Raw genomic sequence first — 20,271 nt, forward strand, 5'->3', positions numbered from 1 at the left:
GTACAATCACACATGAGAGCATGGATACAAAAGAGAAGACAGAACAAACATGTGGAAAGAAGTAAGGCCCAGGTCAGCAAGTGTGAGTCAAGGTTCAAATTAGCTCTGAAGTCTTCTTGGGAAATTCAGAGTGAGATTTTCTGGTTCAAAGATATCTCCGAGCCAATTCAACAATGCAGAAAAAAGTGTATGTTCAGTTCCCTCAGGGCAGTATCATTCGATATGCCCCTGGTAGGGAAAACTGCATATTATTTTGAATGTACCATGCATGTGGAAAGCTACCAGATTATCCTAATCTTCTCTGTGAAATTCAGCATTCCACTTGCTGCACATTTTTGCCTTAAGTCAGCATTCGTAAATGTGATTTCCTAGGAGGGCTGGACCATGTACTTTTTCTGAACGTATTAATCTGAATTATAGTCTCTTTATGAAAGCAATGTGATATTTCTTCAGACTTATCATTACAGCAGGATCCCTAACAAGGCAGCATATTCATAGAATTTTTAATGTATGTTAACATTTCTTAAGGGATGTGTCAGAAACATGTTACTTTATTCCACAGTTCATGTGCAATACACAGTGCGTTTGTTCCTTTAGAGACTACAGGGGCTGGCTTACCTGGGTAGGCCCCAAAGCCTGGTCCCGAATGGCTAGTCCAGGTGCTTCTAGAATGGGAAGCCCATGTAAACCCTGTAGAGGTATCATGCGTCCAACCACAAAGGCCTCCAGGAAGATCAAAGTTGCAGTTGAATCCTATAGGGATCTGGAAATCTTATAACAAGAACAGAACAACATAAAAACAGGATCAAAGGAAGGCCAGTCACAGAGATGTGCTATTTAATAACTAACATAGCTGGCAAATCATGAATAGTTAAGGAAGTATGAAGTCTCTGGCATGCGTGCGTGCGTGTTCTCTCTTACACGTCTCATGATACTTTTAACATGTCTCAAGTTTCGACGGCACTTGGGGATCAGTCTTAAGTTCCAAATCATCAAAATGTACATACCCACATCCTTCAGCTAAGCAAATAGAAATTAAAGCACCAAATGCTTCTGTTCGCTCTAATCAGCACTTTCTTTTCCAGAATAGTACACCTTTTAAATGTCAAGAACTGTTTGCCATGATCTCCAACTGTACAGCACAATGCTTTGATGATGCCAAAAAATGGAGGAGGAGGAGGAAAACTCCAAGGAACTTCAGCATTTCTGATTACTGTATAACTATCAAAACACTAAGGCTGCAATCCTATATTCACTTACCTAGGAATAAGCCCCACTGAATTCATTGGGCTTGTTCAGACAACACTCTAAGCCAAAATGGTCAATGAGCATGTTTAAACCATAGTTATGTAGGCACCATGGTTAGGAATGGTTTGCACGACAGGCTAAGTCATGGTTCACACATCACTTTAAGCCATAATGTTTAGCTACAAATGCTTAACAACCGTGGCTTCGCGTGTCGTCTGAACAGGGTCAGTGGGACTTACTTGTGAGAAGGCACGTATAGGGTTGCGCTATAAGAGGCTAAAACATGCTTAGAATGGTGCCGTTCTGTCAGGGTCAAGGTGCAATCCAGGTTTTTATCACAGGGCTGATACAGGTTTGCACTGAATATCTCACTCCTCAATGAATGTGACGAGACTCTACAGAAATATGTTGTGTGTCTGAGGTGCTATCAGATTATACAAAAGCTTTGATGGTGGCGTTTGATCTGTGCCAGCTGTTTCACATCTGCTGCATTGTAATCAATGAACGGTGAACATGAATGTGTGAGTTCATTCCTCTACTTTCCCACTGAAATCAATAGGTTATAATACCAATCGTAATGGCTTAAATCCTATTGATTTGAAAGGGATTTTGGTGTGCACAACTTTATCTGGACTGCACCCTTAGTCCAAATGTGTTCTAGAAGATTCACCAAAGGACCACAGGAATTAGAGTTCAGAGGCCTCGTTGTTATTCCATATTCCAGTCTTGGGATTCCCTGCTGCATACAGTTTATCGCAAACTATAAGGAGCTTCATCCGAAAAGTGCAGTATAACCTCCAACTATAAATATAAGTAGCTGTTTCCTCTGTAATACAAGTACAGGCAATGTGAGGAACTGTAAAGGACATGAGGGGCAATCCTCATATTACTTTTCCAAGCAAGGGATGATTCCTGAAGACTGGGTCCTACATACTTGTGCAGATATACCTTACATGAATGGGAAATACACATGACTGAATCCTCCATAGATTTCATGTTGCTTTCAGTGCTGTAGTTCATAGGTCAAATTTGAAAGCCAGTTTTATCTGTATTGCCCATTTATGCAAAGTGTTTGTCCATGCATGTGAGTGAACATACACAGAGTTGCAAAAGTCATTCAATTTCTGAAAGAAAGAACAAGTCCTCAGAACTGGCCTTTCCACAAAAGTACAGAAGTCGGAAAAGGAGCTTTAGATCCAAGAATGCTAGAGGCAACTTTAACGGGAAGGCTGATAAAGAAGCTGTAGCAGAGATGCATTCTAGGGACACTTTCTAGGATCACTCCAAGCACAGAAAGCGAATTCAGAAGAATATGTGGCAATGCCATGTAGTTGCATCTTATTTGTAGTTTTCCTGAATATAGAAAAACTTTTAATTGCCAAGCCCATAAAGATCATTGAGGAAAAGGTCAGTGACCCATTTATAAAGACATGGAAACAACCCATCCCAGTTCCAGAAATTAATAATAAACATAATCGTAATCAATAATAGACATAGCTCCATTGGTATTACAATCTAATCTAATTATTCTCCTGAGAGAAGTATCATTTCTTTTAGACTTCCATAAATCTGACCGTTCAGAGAAATGTGCACTAGTGATTGTAACGCCTGAGAAGGAAAACCATAGTTAAACCAAACGCTTGTAAACCCCATGAATGAAAATCATAGCTAAATCAAAGGAAAATAATCTAAACTACTGACTGCTACCCAGAAATGTGTAATGAGCAAAAGCCACGAGCTCTTCTATGAAACAAGATAGAATAGCAATTCAGTAAATATGGATGGTAAGATTTAGTTCACATGGGGGAAATAAATCTGTGTCTGAGCTGTACCACTCGAGACTGCAGGTGGGGTCCCACAATATTGAACGCTCTTCTGTACAAACAATCAAACAAAATCCCTCCACACAGAAAACCAGCAGGTCAGGGAGGATAGGTTGAAACATGCCAATGTAAATAACCCAAATAATGTGGATGCTCTCACATTATTGGAATAAATGAGGCTGGAAGGAAGACAATCTCTGGATAGTTTAAATGGATGCATGAATAACATACATCAGGGCAATTCGCTTACAAAACGCTTTTAACGATGTAGTAAATCAATGGAGCGTTTTGTGAACTCGCTCACTCCTTGCTATTAAATAAGATCAGACTTCTGACCGAGCCTCTCTAGAGCTTGGACTGTCACTAGTAATATCATTCGGCAATCCTCCGTTCCCTTGGCTGGGAAGCTAGAGGGGGAAACCAGAGCAATCACTTAGCTGCAAACTCATTACTGACAACAAAATAACTGGAATAGCCAAATTGCAGCTCAAGACCTGGGATGGAGCTCCTAAGCAGTTCAAGCCTGGCTCCTGCCCAACTCAAGGAAGTGGCAGTTCAAGAAAGAGGACTCGTCGACTCTCTCCTGGCCAAAGAAAGGGGGTGGGTGGGAGGCAGTGCACACATTATAGGGATCCTGCCCCAAAGTGCCTCCCGGTTCTCCACAGTGGGCTTCTCTAACTTCCACTACCATGGGATTTGGATGCTGGAGTTGCATTGTGATGTGAATCTTTAAGCTGCCACCAGGAAAGTGGAGCAGGAGAGATGAAGACTTGCAATTCGACTGCGATGTCCCACCTGTTAAGTACTAAATGTTATCAAAAGTGTGTGTGTGTGTGTGTGTGGCGGGGAGAGTGAATGTGTTATAGATGCCTTTTTTGGTGGGATCTGCATGGCACATGTAACATGGGCTCTGGCCTTACAGTTGAGCAAGCTCAGAAGGTAAGGCACCTTGGTGATGGCTGTTCTCAGTGGCTTGACCTGCTGAAGGACCCAAGTCTGGGACTCCCTTAAGATTGTGAACCGGGTTAGAGGAGGACGAGAAGCAAGAACGGTCTGGCTAGGGATTCCTAGTTCACTTGTGAAGAAAGCAGAAGGTATAGGGTCTATGAGAAACGGTGAGAGAGAAGGGGGTGGAGAGCAGGTAACTGGCTACCAAGCCAGGAGGCTGTGCACCCTCTGCAGGAAATGGCAGGAAGGAAAGATGGAGGAGGTAGGATCCAGGAGAACATGAGCAGCCTTCTGACTTCATGGTGGGGAGGTGAATTATAAGGACCATTTCTGGACATAGCTGAGAATGAGGAGAAGCTGAGAGCTCTAAGGGGGTCTTGTAAAGTAACCTCTCCTTCCCTCTGCTGCGGTCATTCTTTCTGCTTGCCGCTGGGTGTGACCACCCAGGTCGGAGGCGTTTCAGAAGGGGCAGGTGTGGGTCTTGACCATATAAACATCCATTTGGCTTAGGCCTTTGCACAGCCCGTGCAGTATAGCTGAGTAAATACCTCCATTCTCCACACAGCCATCACCGCACTCTGTTGCCTCTTCATCAGTGGGAAACTGGGTGGTGATCTCCTCTCCCTTCACAGTGGGCTTCAGTGTCTCTGCAGTAGACTTGACATCTGCAATTAAAAGAAGAAAACGAGAACAGATAATGAAAAATCTCATTGGGTTCAGGGAGGAAGTCAGACCGGCTAGCAACCCTGTGTGGATAGGAGGAAGGACTCCCTCCCCCCTGTAGCACGTGACAGAACGCTTCAGGGAATACATCCTAACCCCCCGTCACGAGGGTGACTTTTACAGAACAAAAAATCCCCTGTGTGTTGTGACGGGACTAATTCCACAGCCGTTCACTGGATTGCTGAGCTAAATGATTTCTCAGGAACCTCTGGCATATAGAGCACCAAGTTCACTCTTGCTTTCTGCCTCTGGCATGCTGCAACCCCAGAGGTGGCAGGTTATATGGGAAAGGGATGGATGTGGCTTCATGAGGGAGAATTCCTGCCTTATCCAAGGGGTTGGACTAGACCACTAATTCAGCTGAATTATAGAGCTAACGAGCAGCCAGCTCCTGATTTGCTGTCCTGGAGGGGAAGAGGTTGAGGCTAGACTATTTCTGTGCCCTTGCGCACCTGCTACTCTTGGAGCCTGCCAAGGTCCCTCCCTGGCCATTGCATTCTCCTTATGGCACTGTGCCTGTGAAGCATCCTAAGGCAGCGAGGTGGCCACATGTGGGATACGAGGCAATGGGAAGAGAAGGAGGCAGAGATTCAGAGGACCGGTGGCCGAGAATTGGTGAGCCTGCTGCAGCCTATGATTCTGTGAAGGCACCAATGGAGAGAGGTTTGGGAACGTGTAGGATTGAGCCCAAGCACAGGAAGTATGTGCTGGAAGCAGGCCAGAACCAAAAGGAGGAGAAAGCAATTGCCAGATGAATTTTAAGTTAGCCATCTGAGTAATGAATTCAGACTCACAGCATCCAAGTCATGAAACCAAACAGAAAAGCTTCCTTATGTGCAGGGTAATAAGGTAAGGGAAGAAAAGCCATGAAGTTTCCCACATGCCACAGATGTCAACATGGCTCAAATCACTTGTAAAGCTTGATTTACGGATGTAGAGGAAATAAGGAATTCTTTCATCTTTGGACTCCAGTGGACAACAATCTCCTTTATACTTATGTTCTTACTGGGTTTGAGTTTTAAAAAGGAAGGGGGGGTTACTGTAGCTCCAGGAAAATTGAGATCACAGGCAACACATTCTTTTCTCTTCATAAAAGGAATAAGACACACAAAAAAGACAGAGACATACATACACAACCCAAACATGCCAATGTATAAGTCACTCAACACCACAAATGATGCTATTACAGAAGGGACCGAAATAATCTTTAGTACACTGTGGCTTTTTGTAGACAAGCATCTGGTTTCACACTTTGGCTGCACACTTTATCCCATAGCCCCCCCCCCTTCAGAAAACCACTCCAGGAAACTACCTAAGAGCAGGTGACAAGGTCAATTTAACCCACAAATACTTTAAAGTAAGATCACCAGTAATGTAGATTATAGGCACTTGCTGCTTCATTTAAAGAAAGAATTAGGCTGGAGTAACATTTTGAAGAATTTCATTATACTCCCCACCTTGAAAAAAATTTGTGTGGCATATTATATGCAAGACTGTTCAAATGCACTGCCAAAACAAAGATCAAAGATGATGTGATATCGAAACAGAATTCTGGCTAAGGAAACTCAAATTCTGTGCAAGAAAATAAACTATGAAAATCGGTTTCACTATTTTGCAGAAATCTAATCAATGCTTTATCTTGAGCCAATTAATTCAGTTTTTGTGGAATATGAAAAGTTTTGGTAGTGGCCCCAGAGAGAGAGAGAGAGAGAGAGAGGTATGTTTGGGGGCGGGCATGCATTTTATGAAGAGGACATTTTATGAGACTTTGCACATGCTGATAAGTCAAGCTGAGAGTGTGCTGCAGACAGGTGTTCAGTAAGCACTCATCTCATTGCTGCATGGCTTAGCCAAATAGCTGTTCAGCATATAACTCAGCACATGAACTGAGTACAGACTCCATCTTGTCCAAACATTAGGGTGTGCAAAGGATTGTGTAAATACATCCTATGACTAGAAGCCATCAGGGAGACAAGCAGACATGCAATACCTAGAAATTCTGCTCCTTGAACACTGATATGTTTTGAGGATACTGTGCATATTTCAAAATGTACATCTACAACTATGAAGGCTAGAAATGTATGCTTAATACTAGAAAGAAAGAAATCAGATTATTATTAGAATTCTGCATGAAAACATTTAGCAGATACATTTCATTGCTATGCAACCTCAGCTTATCATTAAATAAAGTTACAGGCTGAAGGAAACAGCATTGAACATCTTTCCTTTTACATAATGACCATTCCCCAACCTGGTGCCTCCAGGTGTGTTGGATCCCAACTCCCATTAGTCCCAGCCAATATGGCCAATTATCAGGGATGCTGGAATTGTAGTCTAAAACATCTGGAGGGTAGCAGGTTGGGGAAGGCTAACCCAAATCTTCCATGCCTCCTGCTACTAAAGTGTATTCCAGAGTAAATGTCAATCTAAACTTCTCTAGCTTTTGGCAGAATATGAGGCAACCTCAAACCTGCCTGATTAGTAAGTTCATAAAGCCATAAAACTCCAAAGACCTGAGAGCAAGTTACATGCAAGGAATTGAACAAAATGACTGTTTAAAACAGCTGTTTGAAAGCAAGAAGTCCAAAGCTCAAACTGTTTTTCCGTGTGCCAAAAGATTTACGGTAGGAACGCAACAGCGTGAGAGATCTTTGAACAGGAAAGGCCCATACTGGGCCTGCATCCTCTGCTGGTGTGATTTAGAGCTTCTCCGGTGTCTTGTATGGTCAATAGAGCTGTACAGGTTTCATGGCAGAATAAAGCAAAATTGCCACAGCAGCAGGGCAGGCAACATGCTCTAAGAATGGAAAGTAAGCAAAAGATGGCCTCACTCCTGCTGGGCCGTGTATGTGCTGCAAGAGGCATCTGTGGATCCTGTTACAAAGCTGTCGAGCAATGGAAACCAGATGTTTATAAGTTCAAAGGAGGGAAGACCAGTCACGAGCTAATGTTCGTCAATCTTCAGAGGGGGAAAAATGTTGGCAGGTCCTTGAAACAAGCCAGCTGTTGACCTACTGCTTCCATTCTTTTCCCCCTACCAACTAGCTATACATGGTAAATTAGATCCTGAACCTAGCTTCTAGCTGTTCCAACTATTACTCTTTGTACTCCAAAACACATCTTTCTGTAGCAGGCGACAAGAGAGGGCCTTCTCTTGAGGGGCCCCCAACTGTGGAACAATCTCCCTGACGAGACCCGCCTGGTGCCGACATTGTCATCTTTTCGGCGCAAAGTCAAGATTTTCTCTTCTCCCAGGCATCTAACAATATGTAATGACTGTGGGTCTGGGGTTTTTTTTGGCTCATTGTTTTTAAAGTTGTTATAGTGGTATTAAATGTATGTGTATTTTGCTTGTTTTGTGGTTTTTAATCTTTGTATATTGTTTTTAAGTGTTTTTATCTTATGTGAACTGCCCAGAGAGCTTCGGCTATGGGGCGGTATACAAATGCAATAAATAATAATAATAATAATAATAATAATAATAATAATAAAAAATACATGAGCACAAGTTACAGCTGGTCATTTACACTGCATGCTTGAATCAATGACTACAAACTCACACGCTCTTCAAACAGGCATTAAAGCTTTTGGATTAGGAACCCAAACTGGTTTTTTTTTAAAGTGTTGGCTGATTCAATTAACAGGCCCCACAGAGTGAGGTGTAATATGGGTCAGGCAAAAGCATGAATGCATGAGTGCCTCACTGATTCTGCCCAGGGTGTAGCTTCATTAGGCCAGAAGGCAGATGATCGGTCTTCCTTTCTCTCAAATGAAACCAAGGCCTAGTTCTAACTGTGAAGCGCCAAACCTGTGTCTGGGCTATACCACTTCAGAATGCAGCTTGGGACTTTCCTGAATGAATGTTTCTCTGTGGGGGTGGGGGGTGGAAATCCTATACATAGAAAACTAACTGCAGGGAGATGACTAAAGTAGAACCATTCCCTTGAACAGTTAGTGTTCCATGTTTAGGGATACTTTTTGGAGGGGGATGGAGGGCCATTCAGTCCTATGAGCCCCAACTTGAAGTGGTAAAGTCCAGAAAGAGGTTCATTGAGAACCTTCAGAGTAGGAAGCCACAGTCCTTGCTTCCTGTATTGTTTGCCACTGCGGGAAGAAAGTGAAGCAACGTCACTCCCGCCCCCCCCGCCCCCCAATCACAAATTCTTTGCTTCACCAGCATTTGTCCATCCAAGAACCTTAAAGCAGGCAATGTATCCACGCCTCTTCTTTTCTTTTCTTTTTAACCCCCCTGGCCCTATGACAAGGACTATCTGTAGATGTTATACCTACAGGGGTGGCCAAAATTGTGGACAGTTTTTGAAATTTTTGTGTTTTGCAACTTTGCATGCTTATAGAAAATGTTCTGTTTCACGAAATTCAAATGTTTATATATCAATTGAAAGACCAGATTCATATAATACAACAATCCTGCTTCTTTTCCTGGGTGTCCAATCAACTCTTTTCTTTGGTGCCATTGCTCTAGTTATGATTTACGTCCGTACACTTTTAATTTGAGAAATACTTCAAATATTCACACAATCTCCAATTGCGCTTCAATTACAGAGCAAACAGCAAAACTGACTTTCCCCAACTTGAAACATGATGTATCACAGCTACTGTCATGTGATTGGTCCACAGAACAAGGACTGTGATTGGCCAGTAGAGTTTGCAGTTCCAATCCGCTGCTTCACTCGATCACACCTGTGTTTGTTTTTAGACTAAAGTAAGCATAACTTTTTTTGTACTGCAGATATTTGCATTCCGTTTTTGGTATTGAATTCAGCATTAAATTCTCTTTCAATTGATATATAAACATTTGAATTTCATGAAACAGAACATTTTCCATAAGCATGCAAAGTTGCAAAACATGAAAATTTCAAAAAGTGTCTACAATTTCGGCCACCACTGAAAGGCCTTATTCATACTTATTTGGGCAACTGCCCCAAAATCTCTTCCCCCAGGGACAGGTTTGACATTGCATCAGTAATGTGTTTAAATGTAGAGATCATGTGGGTAGCACTACACCCCTGTCACAACAGCACAGGAAGTGCCCCCAAGGTCTCCAAAGTGGGAAAGGACATGCTATGATTCATAGGGTGACCCTATGAAAAGGAGGACCGGGCTCCTGTATCTTTAACAGTTGTATTGAAAAGGGAATTTCTGCAGGTGTCATTTGTATATATGGGGAACCTGGTGAAATTCCTTCTTCATCACAGCAGTGAAAGCTGCAGGTGCCCTGCCCTCTTTTAAATCTGGTCACTCTAGTATAGCTCCTGCAGTTTTAACTGTTGTGATGAAGACGGAATTTCACCAGGTTCCCCATATATACAAATGACACCTGCTGAAATTCCCCTTTCTATGCAACGGTTAAAGATACAGGAGCCCTGTCCTCCTTTCCATATGGTCACCCTAGTATGATGCTACACCGTTGTAGGTTTGTGGTATAGACATTCCCTGCCAAATAAATAAAAATCTCTAAGGAGACTTCTATCACTGCTGGGATCATGTGGAATGTACAAAGAGGGAGGCTAACCTTCTGAAATTCCATTCTAGGCAGTTTATCAATTTGTGTTTAAAGCTTTTTAAGTGCCTTGTTATTTTTTGTTGTTGCATAATTTGATGATGAATGCTTGCAATATGCTATCTTGTACAGCTTAATTATCGAAAGGGTAATATCTATCCAGTGAAGGGCCAGGCATGGCGCGTTTCTTTTGAGATTCCTGCAGCAGGAGCCCATACAAAAATGCTTTTTACAGATGTGGTTTCTAAGTGGAAATCAAACCACTTTTACCAGTGACATCTGGAAAGCAGATTGAACATTAGACACATCTTAACAAAATAAAAGAGAAAGATTAACTTTCTGGTTCTAACAGTCAGCATTGTGCTTAGGCTTTTGTCATTTTGGATGATCACTGGAAGACAGAGGGCTAAATTCAGCTGACAGCTCACACAGTTTATAGCTGCGCGACGAAGACAAAGATGAGCAATTTACTTATAAAGTAATGTGGGTAACATTTGGATTCCTTGTACTGACAAATAGAATAGGTAGTGTGATGCTCTCCGGATGTTTTGGACTACAACTCCCATATTCCCTGACCGTTGGCCATACTGCCTGGGGTTTATGGTGCTGTAGTCCAAAACATCTGGTGGGTACCTGGTTGCCTATTCCTGTTGTAGAACAATAGCAACCTTCAACTATCAAGAGGCAGTTGGACAACCATCTGTCAGGGATGCTTTAAGGTGGATTCCTGCATTGAGCAGGGGGTTGGACTCGATGGCCTTACAGGCCCCTTCCAACTCTGCTATTCTATGATTTTATAAGGTTCTGCACCATAGTACACATTCCCATAACTCTTCCATGGGTCCCACTAATAAGTGAATTCAGATGGTGAGTACTGGCAGAAATGAAGCCCTTCTAAGGCCACTGAAAAACAAGGTATCAGCATGTTCAAGGGAAGAGAAGCACAAAAAATAGGATAACACCTATTTGAGGAGAAAGGAGTGGAGCGTCCTGGAAAGAGGGCATGGCTGACTCGCTGGCATCCTGAACAGGAGCACTCCTGCTAGGAGAGAAAATATAAGGCAACATTTCGCTGCAGGTCCCACGATCTCTCTCTTTAAGGTACCATTTGAAAGACTCCTCCTAAAAGTATTATGAAGTTACATAGAAGTCAATTCAGCCCAGCCCAGTCTATCAAATGTTAATTTGTTAACGGAGGACTCATCTACACCAAGCAGGATATTCCACTATGAAAGCGGTACATAAAAGGCAGGAGCCACACTGCTGCTTTATTGTGGTATTGAAATGCACTGCAGGATCTACACTACTGCTTTATAGTGGTACTGAAGTGCACTGACAACTCTTGGGGCCCATGGCACATCTACACCAAGCAGGATACAACACTATGAAAGTGGTATGAAAGCGGTATATGGTATGTGTCAATGGGTCCCAACAGTTGTCAGTGTACTTCAATACCGCTATAAAGCAGAAGTGTGGCTCCTGCCTTTTATATACCGCTTTCATACCCCTTTCATAGTGGAATATCTGCTTGGTCTAGATGAGGGAGTGAAAAACAAGCCGAAGGCAGGGGCAGGACCAAGGATATCTTCTGCAAAGTATTGTTTGTATAAAAAGGTTTAATAAAGGTGCCTACGCGTTTCCGACGCGAATGCGCCCTTCCTCAGGGCTTATTTTTAACAAGGTTTTTTGCAGTTGTATGTTCCTGTGAAGTCAACCAATCCTTGATTCCGCCCCTGCCTTCGGCTTGTTTTTCACTCCCACACGGGGTTTCCTTTTTTTCTGCACCTGGTCTAGATGAGCCCTGAGAAAGACAGAAACATCAGTGGATCCTCAGGATGCGATCCAAAATTCAAGAAGGCCTATACTGGAATGTCAGAACTTTGTGGAAGCACTGCTACTGCTGGATCCAATGTCAAGAACTGCAAGACAGGTTCAGGCACATGGATGAAGCAGAGATAGTCACTGCCAAAAAAAACACCCCGTGTTGATAATTAATTACAAATTTAAAAACAAAATGCTATCGTATTAACAAATAATCCCAATAATATGTTCATAATCATTAACTGTAAATTCTGAGACGAAAAGCAAGTGAAAAGCCTTTCTATATTCTCCAAGACCCCCTGACCTACTCCGACTAATCTCTTTCCCTGACTCTAACGGACTCATCCAACTGCCTTGGAATGCTCCTGACCTTCACACAGAACTCCTCACCAACGCTATAAAAAGCACGGGGCCTTGCAAAGAGAGAGCCCCCAAACCAAACAAGCTTTTTCTCTGGAAATGTCCCCTACGTTTTCACTTTTTTTAAAAAAAAGAAACAAAAACAAGTTTTAAGTTCTATCCATGTTGAAGATACACAAGTACAGTAGCAGTCAGCAAGTTGAGTGGAGGGCCACATTGGTGGGCAGGGACAGTCATGGGAGCATGCACGCACACATGTGCACACACCTGGACTCATGTCCCCCTTTCTCTCTCTCTCTGTCTTACACACACACACTTCCCCACAGACAGACAGACACAGGGCTTGTCTATACGCCTTGTTTACCCTGATCTAAATGCGCATATTCACGTTTTAGGTCACATGATGCAGCCGCCCATTCGCCGCAGCGCCGGGTTTCAACTGCGATAATGCGCATCTTTGCATTTGCGATTTACCACGACTTTTAGCTCACATCCGAGTTTGCACCATGTTGTGGCTATGTCTCTTTGAGGGTGATAAATCGGATTTTGACATGTGGGCGGAGCTTTGAGGGTAGGACAACGAGATTGGCCGATTTCCAGCCAATTAAAACGAAGAGTGGGGAACGGGCAGCCAGAGGGAGGAGACATGTTTAGCTCCCCTCTCGCGTCCCTCTCTGCTGCTTCGTTCCTTTGATGCGTATGTACGGAGGGGGCGGATCTTAGCAGCACAAACTGAATCCTCCATAAAAGAGACAGGGAAGGGACCGGAGAAGGAAAAAGAAACAAGATTCTCTGCTGCAGGCTTGGTGGGTTCTGAGCTGCTAGGCGACTTCCCCAACACACACACACACACCAGCAAATTGCCTCCTGGCTCCTGAGGCCGGCGGAGGGCTCAGCGCGTCGATCGGCTGCACTGGAAAGTGCAGCTCATGAGTTGCATCAGCCTTCAGCTCGCAGGTCGGCCTCGCTTAGTTGCCCGTGGACAGGGCTGGGCAGAGGGGGGGCCAGTTGGCATGGGCCTACGATTTTGAGGGGGCCTACTCCGAGTCCCTCTGGTAGAGGCAAAGGCGGACCCTTTGGTAAAGATTTGTTACAAACTAGCTCTCCTTTGAGTAGGCAGTACTAACTCTGACAAGGCACAATTGCCCAAAGAAAAACACGTAAAGCATTTCTGAATGTGAAGAAGTGATGTCTTATATACATCTTGAATAAAAGCGCTTGCTGTTACCTTTTTTATAATTCGTTCTAGTTCATATGTATTTAGAACTGATTAAAAATACTTAATGAGCAGTTTGAAATGAGGCCTACATTTCCCATCTGGCCCGGGCCTATTACCAGCTTTGCCCGGCCCTGCCCATGGAGGTGGCGACCAGGGCAGAGAGGATCGTCCCGTCAGAGCTGGTGGCGGGGGAACAGACGGACCACAGCAGTCAGGGATTTCGATAAAGGCCGGCGAACTAAATGTAAAATAGTGTACGCCGACAAGGAAGGAGGAGCAGAAGAAAGCATTGGGAGGGGAAAGAGAAGGGAAAGCTCCACAAGCACTCTCGTATGAAATTCAGGGGATAAATCGCTGTTTGCTGCTGCAGTGTGACGCTCTTTTTCTATATTCAAATCTTTGAAAAACCGGATCTATATGAAGTGAGGAGCAATCCCGTTGTCGTATAGCTGGGGGCACAGTTACGATGGCCATTAGACATCAGGACACTGAATGCGGGGATGGATTCCCTGAGCTCCCTACCTAGGGCCTATTGATGCACTCAATCTCCATGAATTTGCTTTTCATATTCAATAGCGCTTGGGCTGCTACAGCCGCACTGACGGACAGAGGGTGAAGGTGGATCATTCATTCAGACATCCTTTGGATCCAATGGCTGAAGTAATCACTTCCTGGGACGCATTCTCAGCTGCCTTACCAGTCCAATCACAGCCGAGCACCTCCAGTCGCATCCCGACCCCTGCTGGGGACCACCTTTCTGGGTGAACCCTGATGTACTGTGCAGGAACAGGATCAAACCGCCGAACTTCAGGGGTATCATAGTGCATGTTTCCTTCAAATATCTTGGAGAGAGAGAAACAGAGGTTAAATATGAGCCTCCTTGGCTACTATCCACCAAAAATAAATAGCTGGTTGAAGAAGGGTTCTGAAAGGGGCCGCAGCATTCTGGGAGCGCCGTTGTTCTTTCTAGCTCATTTGAACTTCGTGTTTTACTGAGCCACCACCACGCCTGCTATAAGAAATCGGAACAACCTAAACAATGCAAGTGGCTACAAAGAAAACACCGGGAAGAGGGAATGCTGAAAACAAACTTTTTTAACAGTTACAACCTGATCTGTCTAAAAAAGCCTTTCTGTCAGCTTTCAAATTGCTTTCAAAAGCTTCTCATCAAGTGCAAGCATGTTTAGACCAAAACCAAACAAAAGTGGAGCCCATGTTATTTGCTTATCCAATGTTATTTGTCATCAGGTTGATTTGAGAAGAGGAGGTGGCATGAAAGCAGTTTTTCAAGCGTCTAAGAGACTGCCATAAAGAAGAAATAGTCTACCTATTTACCATTGCCTCAGAGGGAAGGTCAAAAAGTAGGGGCTACAAGCTGTACCAAGAGTGGCTAGGATTTTCAGAAAAAGTTTCCTAATCTTAAATGCACAAATGTTTGAACAATGGAATCAAGCTGTCTACGGAACCCGAAGAACCTCCTTTCCTGGAGGTTTTAAAGATGACTTTTGCTGCTGCAGGGGACGAGGTGACCAGTAAATAAACCTTTGAACTATATCAATCTGCAAAACTGCTAGTAAGGCTACGTTAATTTGATTTCAGTTCAGTTAATTTGCCCAATGCAGTGATGGCCTGCAGGCTGCCTTACAGAACTACAATTCCCATCACCTGGAGAGCACCTGGCTACTGCTAGGTAGCCCGGCCTATTGCTTGCATGTTATGGCTTTTAGGAACAAAGCTACAGTAAATGTAGCACAATAAGTTAGCAGGGCTGGTGCCAGACATTTTTGCGCCCTAGGCAAGGTGAGCTACTTTCACCCCACCCCCATCCCCCAGCGTACCTCACCCCCACCCTACCGTACCCCCGACCCCAGGTAGGTGGAGACAGGAGTTACCTTTCGGTTGGGCGGGATGCTGCGGTGGGGCAGGCGGGCGGGCAGCTCCACGTTCTGATGTCTGGCGTGCCCGGAAGCCAGAACGTGGAGCTGTCCATTCGCCCCCCCCCCCCCCAGCGTCCCAGCTTGGCTTTGGCTGGGCGGGCCCAGCCGAAGCCAAGCCGGGACGCTGGGGGAGGGGCAGTCAGACGGTTCCATAGTGTTCCATAGTGTTCCATAGTGTTTCCATAGTGGGAAAAATCCCATAGTGTTGTACACAAAGTGAAAAAGCCAAGATGGTTATCTGAAAAACAAATTTGATCTGGAAGGCACATACCTGAGAGGCAGTTTTGACTGTCTGGTCAAAATAGGGCATTTTCACTTTGCTTCAAATGTCAGCCGTGGTGCCTCCCCTCCTCCACCCCCCTCGCCTCACCCCACCAGAGCTTGTGGCCAAACTGAAAGACATTTTATACAAGAGGAAAATATGCTGTTGCCAAGCGGAATGAAGTCCATCTGACAAAACCACACAGCATGCTTTGGCACAAAACGTGCATCCTCTTAGCCAGATCCTGATCCCAGATAGACAGACTCCAATCTGGTATAGCTCTCCTTACATCTTGTGTAAACATGACTGGCTTCTGGCTTTCCGTTTTGAATGGTTTTTTTTGCCCCATATTTCCATAGTATTCCAAAGGGCATCTCTTTTTGAAGCCATATTAGACCCTCAGGCCCTCAAACAGATAAATACACCACCCCAAAGGGGAAGAAACATGGCAGAACCTTCAATATCCTCAAGCATTCCCTCACAAATGGTCCCGAAAACATTTTCAAATGTACAAGGTGCATACATTTGCTGGCCTAGAACCCTAGCAAGAGCACAGCATAACAAATTTTCAATGTCCTAATTTTTTGTGGAGACTTGTCTGTTTACCAAGCGGCTGAGGCCCCTTGGAGAAACATTGGGCCTTGTGCCCTTTATGTGTGTCAGCCACTATCCTAACAGGCCCATTTCTTTGTGCCCTCCTCATCCCTCTCACGAACTCTTGTGTCTAGGAAGCAAATAGCTGAATATCATGGTTTAAATATTTTGCTAATTAATATGTGTAATTTTGAGATAATCTGAATTTTAATTTCCTCACTTGCCTGTAAGATTGGCTAAAGGGGGGGGGAACGTCTGTCTCCTAGTTGCAGCCTGAAGTAGTGCAGTCTGTTTTACCACTTCAAGACTACCATCTTGTCCCCGCCTGTTTCTGCGTTATGTAGAGACTGACGCCTAGATGGTAAAGCTGTGTCTGGGCTGTACACAGAACTAGGAAAGGCTCTTGAAAAAAAAAAAAGGCCCGTGAAGCAAACAGGGTGAGGACCATGCTTCCGGCCTTCCATCTTCCAGAGTCTTTTGGTGGCGGTGGCGGTGGTAGGTGGAAAATGGCACCAAACTGCAATAAGGCACGCAACTGCCGCCACCGTGAGCTTTGTCCCTTACTTTGTCCCTGAGTTCTTGCTTCTACTCCCCAAACCATCAAAACTACCCCGAATTTCACATATGACAACAGGGTGATGGAGTTCTGTGTGAGGTGGTTTTAACATTAGCCCTGCATGATTTAATATCCCCTAGTTAGCATGGAAAACTAGCATGCTGGAAGGAAAAAGAGTAGGCTAGAACCCTTCTCTCTGACATCTGGTTTTCTGTGTATGGGGAGCTGGGAGCTGGTATGAAGGACCATTCAAACATGTGGACCTCCAGCTGCAATCTGAAGTGGAAAAGCCCATGCACGGATTTTCCCTCTCAGCCAGGGAGGGGTGAAGTAGGCCCCAAGCCTCCTCCCAGCTTCTGAATGCTCCTGCTTTTCAAGTACAGAAGGATTATTCTGCTGCTGCATCAGCAAGAACTTTCTAATTTCCTCAGGGAATGGGTAGGACACAAGGAAGGAAGCTCCCCCTCCCTCTCCCACTTGACAAGTACTGTCATATAAAGGGGAACGGGGCGTGGGGGGGGGGAGCGGAGTTGTGGTTTGCACAAGGCCTGTGAGCAAGCGAATTGTTCCTTTCATGTCTCCTAAACCGTACACTTTTACGGGGATGTCCCCAGCCATCGTAAATCTCACCACAAAGAAAGAAACACATCTGCAGGGCAAGACCCAAATAAGAAAAGTTGGTCCAGAGCAGCTTCGTTTCGCCCCCTGCCTTCCGGCTGATGAGAGGTCCTACCTTAGGCTGCATTGTTTTGGGGTCCTGTATAGATTCCCAGTCTTTCCCATTCAGGCTGTAGGCCACTTTAAATTTCTTCACGAAAGCTCGGGCCTCGGCCACACTGATGCTGTCGCCACCTCGGGCCCCTTGGATGATCACGCCTTTCACGTTCTTCGGGACTCCCAGGTCGACCTGCAGCCACTCCTCGCCAGGCTGCGCTTGAGGGATGCGTGGGAACCATCCTGAGCGGCTGCTGACCAGGCGCGCTACGCTGGGGACCCAGTGATACTCCCTGGTAGAGGAAGCAGAGATCTGGGAGTCTGGGATGAGTCCGGAAAGCATACCCAGCATGTTTGAACAGGGCGAATCTGCGTGGAAAAGAGCAGAAACGAAGAGAGAAATTAATATAACACAAAATCGGGTTTACGATGTGGGCACCAGAACAGCACAGGAGGAGTAACATCCCGCTGCGACTAACTGCAAGGCACTGAAATGTCAAAACACTTAAACCAGCTGTGCTTGACTCTATAACAGCCATCACGGGCTGCAGGGCCCCCTCGATGGACGCTCCGAACATCCTCGCTATGGCAGTCTTAATCCAAATGGCTCTCTGCTTACAGCTAACCTGGCCTGCCCTGCCTCCAGTCTCCCAAGTCAGTAGAAAAACATTGCGTCCAGCAACAACGTCCTGGCTGCTCCTGCTCCCGTTCTCATTAAAAGGAAAATACCAGCTACGTCCATTCAAAGGAGAGAGAAACCACAACTGGAGACCCTAATATTAAACCATTTGGAGGAAAGCTCGGCTCGTATGGCCTTTTAATGTGGCAGGAATATACCATTGGAACCACAACTAATGTGGGGGCTGGGGGTAAGGGGAGAAGCAGTCCTGCAAATACTCCAACAAGTCTAAAAAGTGAGTTGTGGCCACGGCTCAGAATTTTCTGGAAACTCTTCAAAACGGGGCTGAGAGCTAAGAAGTGGAGAGCGGCCATCTCCACAAGTCAGAGTACTCAGGCGTCTGACTGCCATGCGAAAAGAAGCAAGTTAGGATGGCTTCGCAACATCACCAGCCCATACCGAAACGGTCCGTGGGGCAGACCTTGTGGGCACATGCATGAACATCATCTGATTCCCCATTTACACATGTGAAAAAACAAAAAATATTTTACTTTCCCCCTGCTATTATGATCACTGACCACTCACTAGAAACTGAAGAGTCAACTGGGTCCTTACGCTGTGAGTTGTCCCTCTCTGTTACAAATCTGCCAACCTCTGAACTGCTGCAAGCATTACCCACCCCATGATTGGAAGGGCACCAGAGATCATCCAGTCCTAGAGAACTTTTACATCACCTCTTTCTTCTCAATGGATTCCATGTATACATTCCGCTGTGAGTCATCAAGGGCAGAGATAGTTATCAGCCCACCTCCCCAACATTTTTATTTTCATTTTTTACAACGTGCATGTTTTAAAACATTTAAGGCACATCTAGTTTGGCTCCCAGACTGATTGTCCTAATAACAATTTTTAACATTGACGTAAGTGCATTGGATTGTTTTAAGTGCTTCTGTAACTATGAGCCCAAACGGCTCCTCCCTCTGCCCTCACTGCCTCGGAGTTCACAGCTGCAGCCCAGCCAGGGCTTTCCAGGTCCCCTGAGTCCCTGCCTCCCTCTTTTTGCACTGCAAGGCCCAGAACTCACCTCCTGACAAGCAGATCCCTCGCTCTATGCACCATGGGCCCAGTGAAGGTCTTATCCTTCAGCCATTCCTTGGTGGACATGGCTTGGGACCACAATACCTGACGGAACACCTCCACCCCCCCATGAACCTACCCGTACACTGCGCTCAACATCTAAGGTCCTCCTCCGAGTGCCTACTCCGAGGGATGCTCAGAGGATGGTAGCAAGGGAGAGGGCCTTTTCAGTGGTGCCTCCCCCCCCCCAATTATGGAATGATCTCCCCAACGAGGCTCACCTGGCGCCAACATTGTTATCTTTTCTCTTTCAAGACTTTTCTCTTCTCCCAGGCAGTTAATGACATATGCGGAGTTTGTTTGTTTTTTAACTGACCCCAGAATAGTTGTTTTAAAAGGATATTGTTGTTTTTAAGCTTTTGGTGGTTTAAAATTTTGTATATTTGTTTTTAACGTTCACCGTTTTTAACTTTTGTAAACCGCCCAGAAAGCTTTGGCTATGGGACGGCATATAAATCTAATAAAATAAATAAATAAATAAATTCCTACCTGGTGTCTCCTTGGGCAGGCAGGCAGGAAAGGCTTGTGTATGACTTCCTGCTCTGCCTGCCAACGTCTCCAGCCCCTAGACCACTATTTCTAGTTGATCTTCTTCCTTGCCTAGAAGAGTGTGTGTGTGTGTGTGTGTGTGTGTGTGTGTGTGTGAGTGAGAGACAGAGAGAGAGAGAGAGAGAGAGAGAGAGAGAGAGAGAGAGAGGCAGGGACCCTGCGTGTCAGCAACCCCCCGTCACTTCCACTCAACTGGGTTTACATCCAAGCTGTGTCAATTGCACAGCACCTGGAAACGGA

General features: G+C 45.0%; 1 protein-coding gene across 4 annotated transcripts in view; it reads right to left on the bottom strand.

The window, feature by feature from the left end:
- Positions 1 to 20,271, bottom strand: part of NRP2 (neuropilin 2) — a 212,830-nt gene that overhangs the window by 80,447 nt on the left and 112,112 nt on the right. For all 4 annotated transcript variants that reach the window (XM_063116131.1, XM_063116132.1, XM_063116134.1 and 1 more), the window contains exons 9-12: positions 17,746 to 18,095; positions 14,361 to 14,505; positions 4,568 to 4,684; positions 619 to 771 (exon numbers count right to left, since the gene is read on the bottom strand). In XM_063116131.1, coding sequence (XP_062972201.1) covers positions 619 to 771; positions 4,568 to 4,684; positions 14,361 to 14,505; positions 17,746 to 18,095 — 765 coding nt within the window. The remainder of the gene's footprint in view (positions 1 to 618; positions 772 to 4,567; positions 4,685 to 14,360; positions 14,506 to 17,745; positions 18,096 to 20,271) is intronic.

The sequence above is a fragment of the Elgaria multicarinata genome, chromosome 2, assembly GCF_023053635.1.
Source record: "Elgaria multicarinata webbii isolate HBS135686 ecotype San Diego chromosome 2, rElgMul1.1.pri, whole genome shotgun sequence".
Lineage (NCBI taxonomy): Eukaryota > Metazoa > Chordata > Lepidosauria > Squamata > Anguidae > Elgaria > Elgaria multicarinata.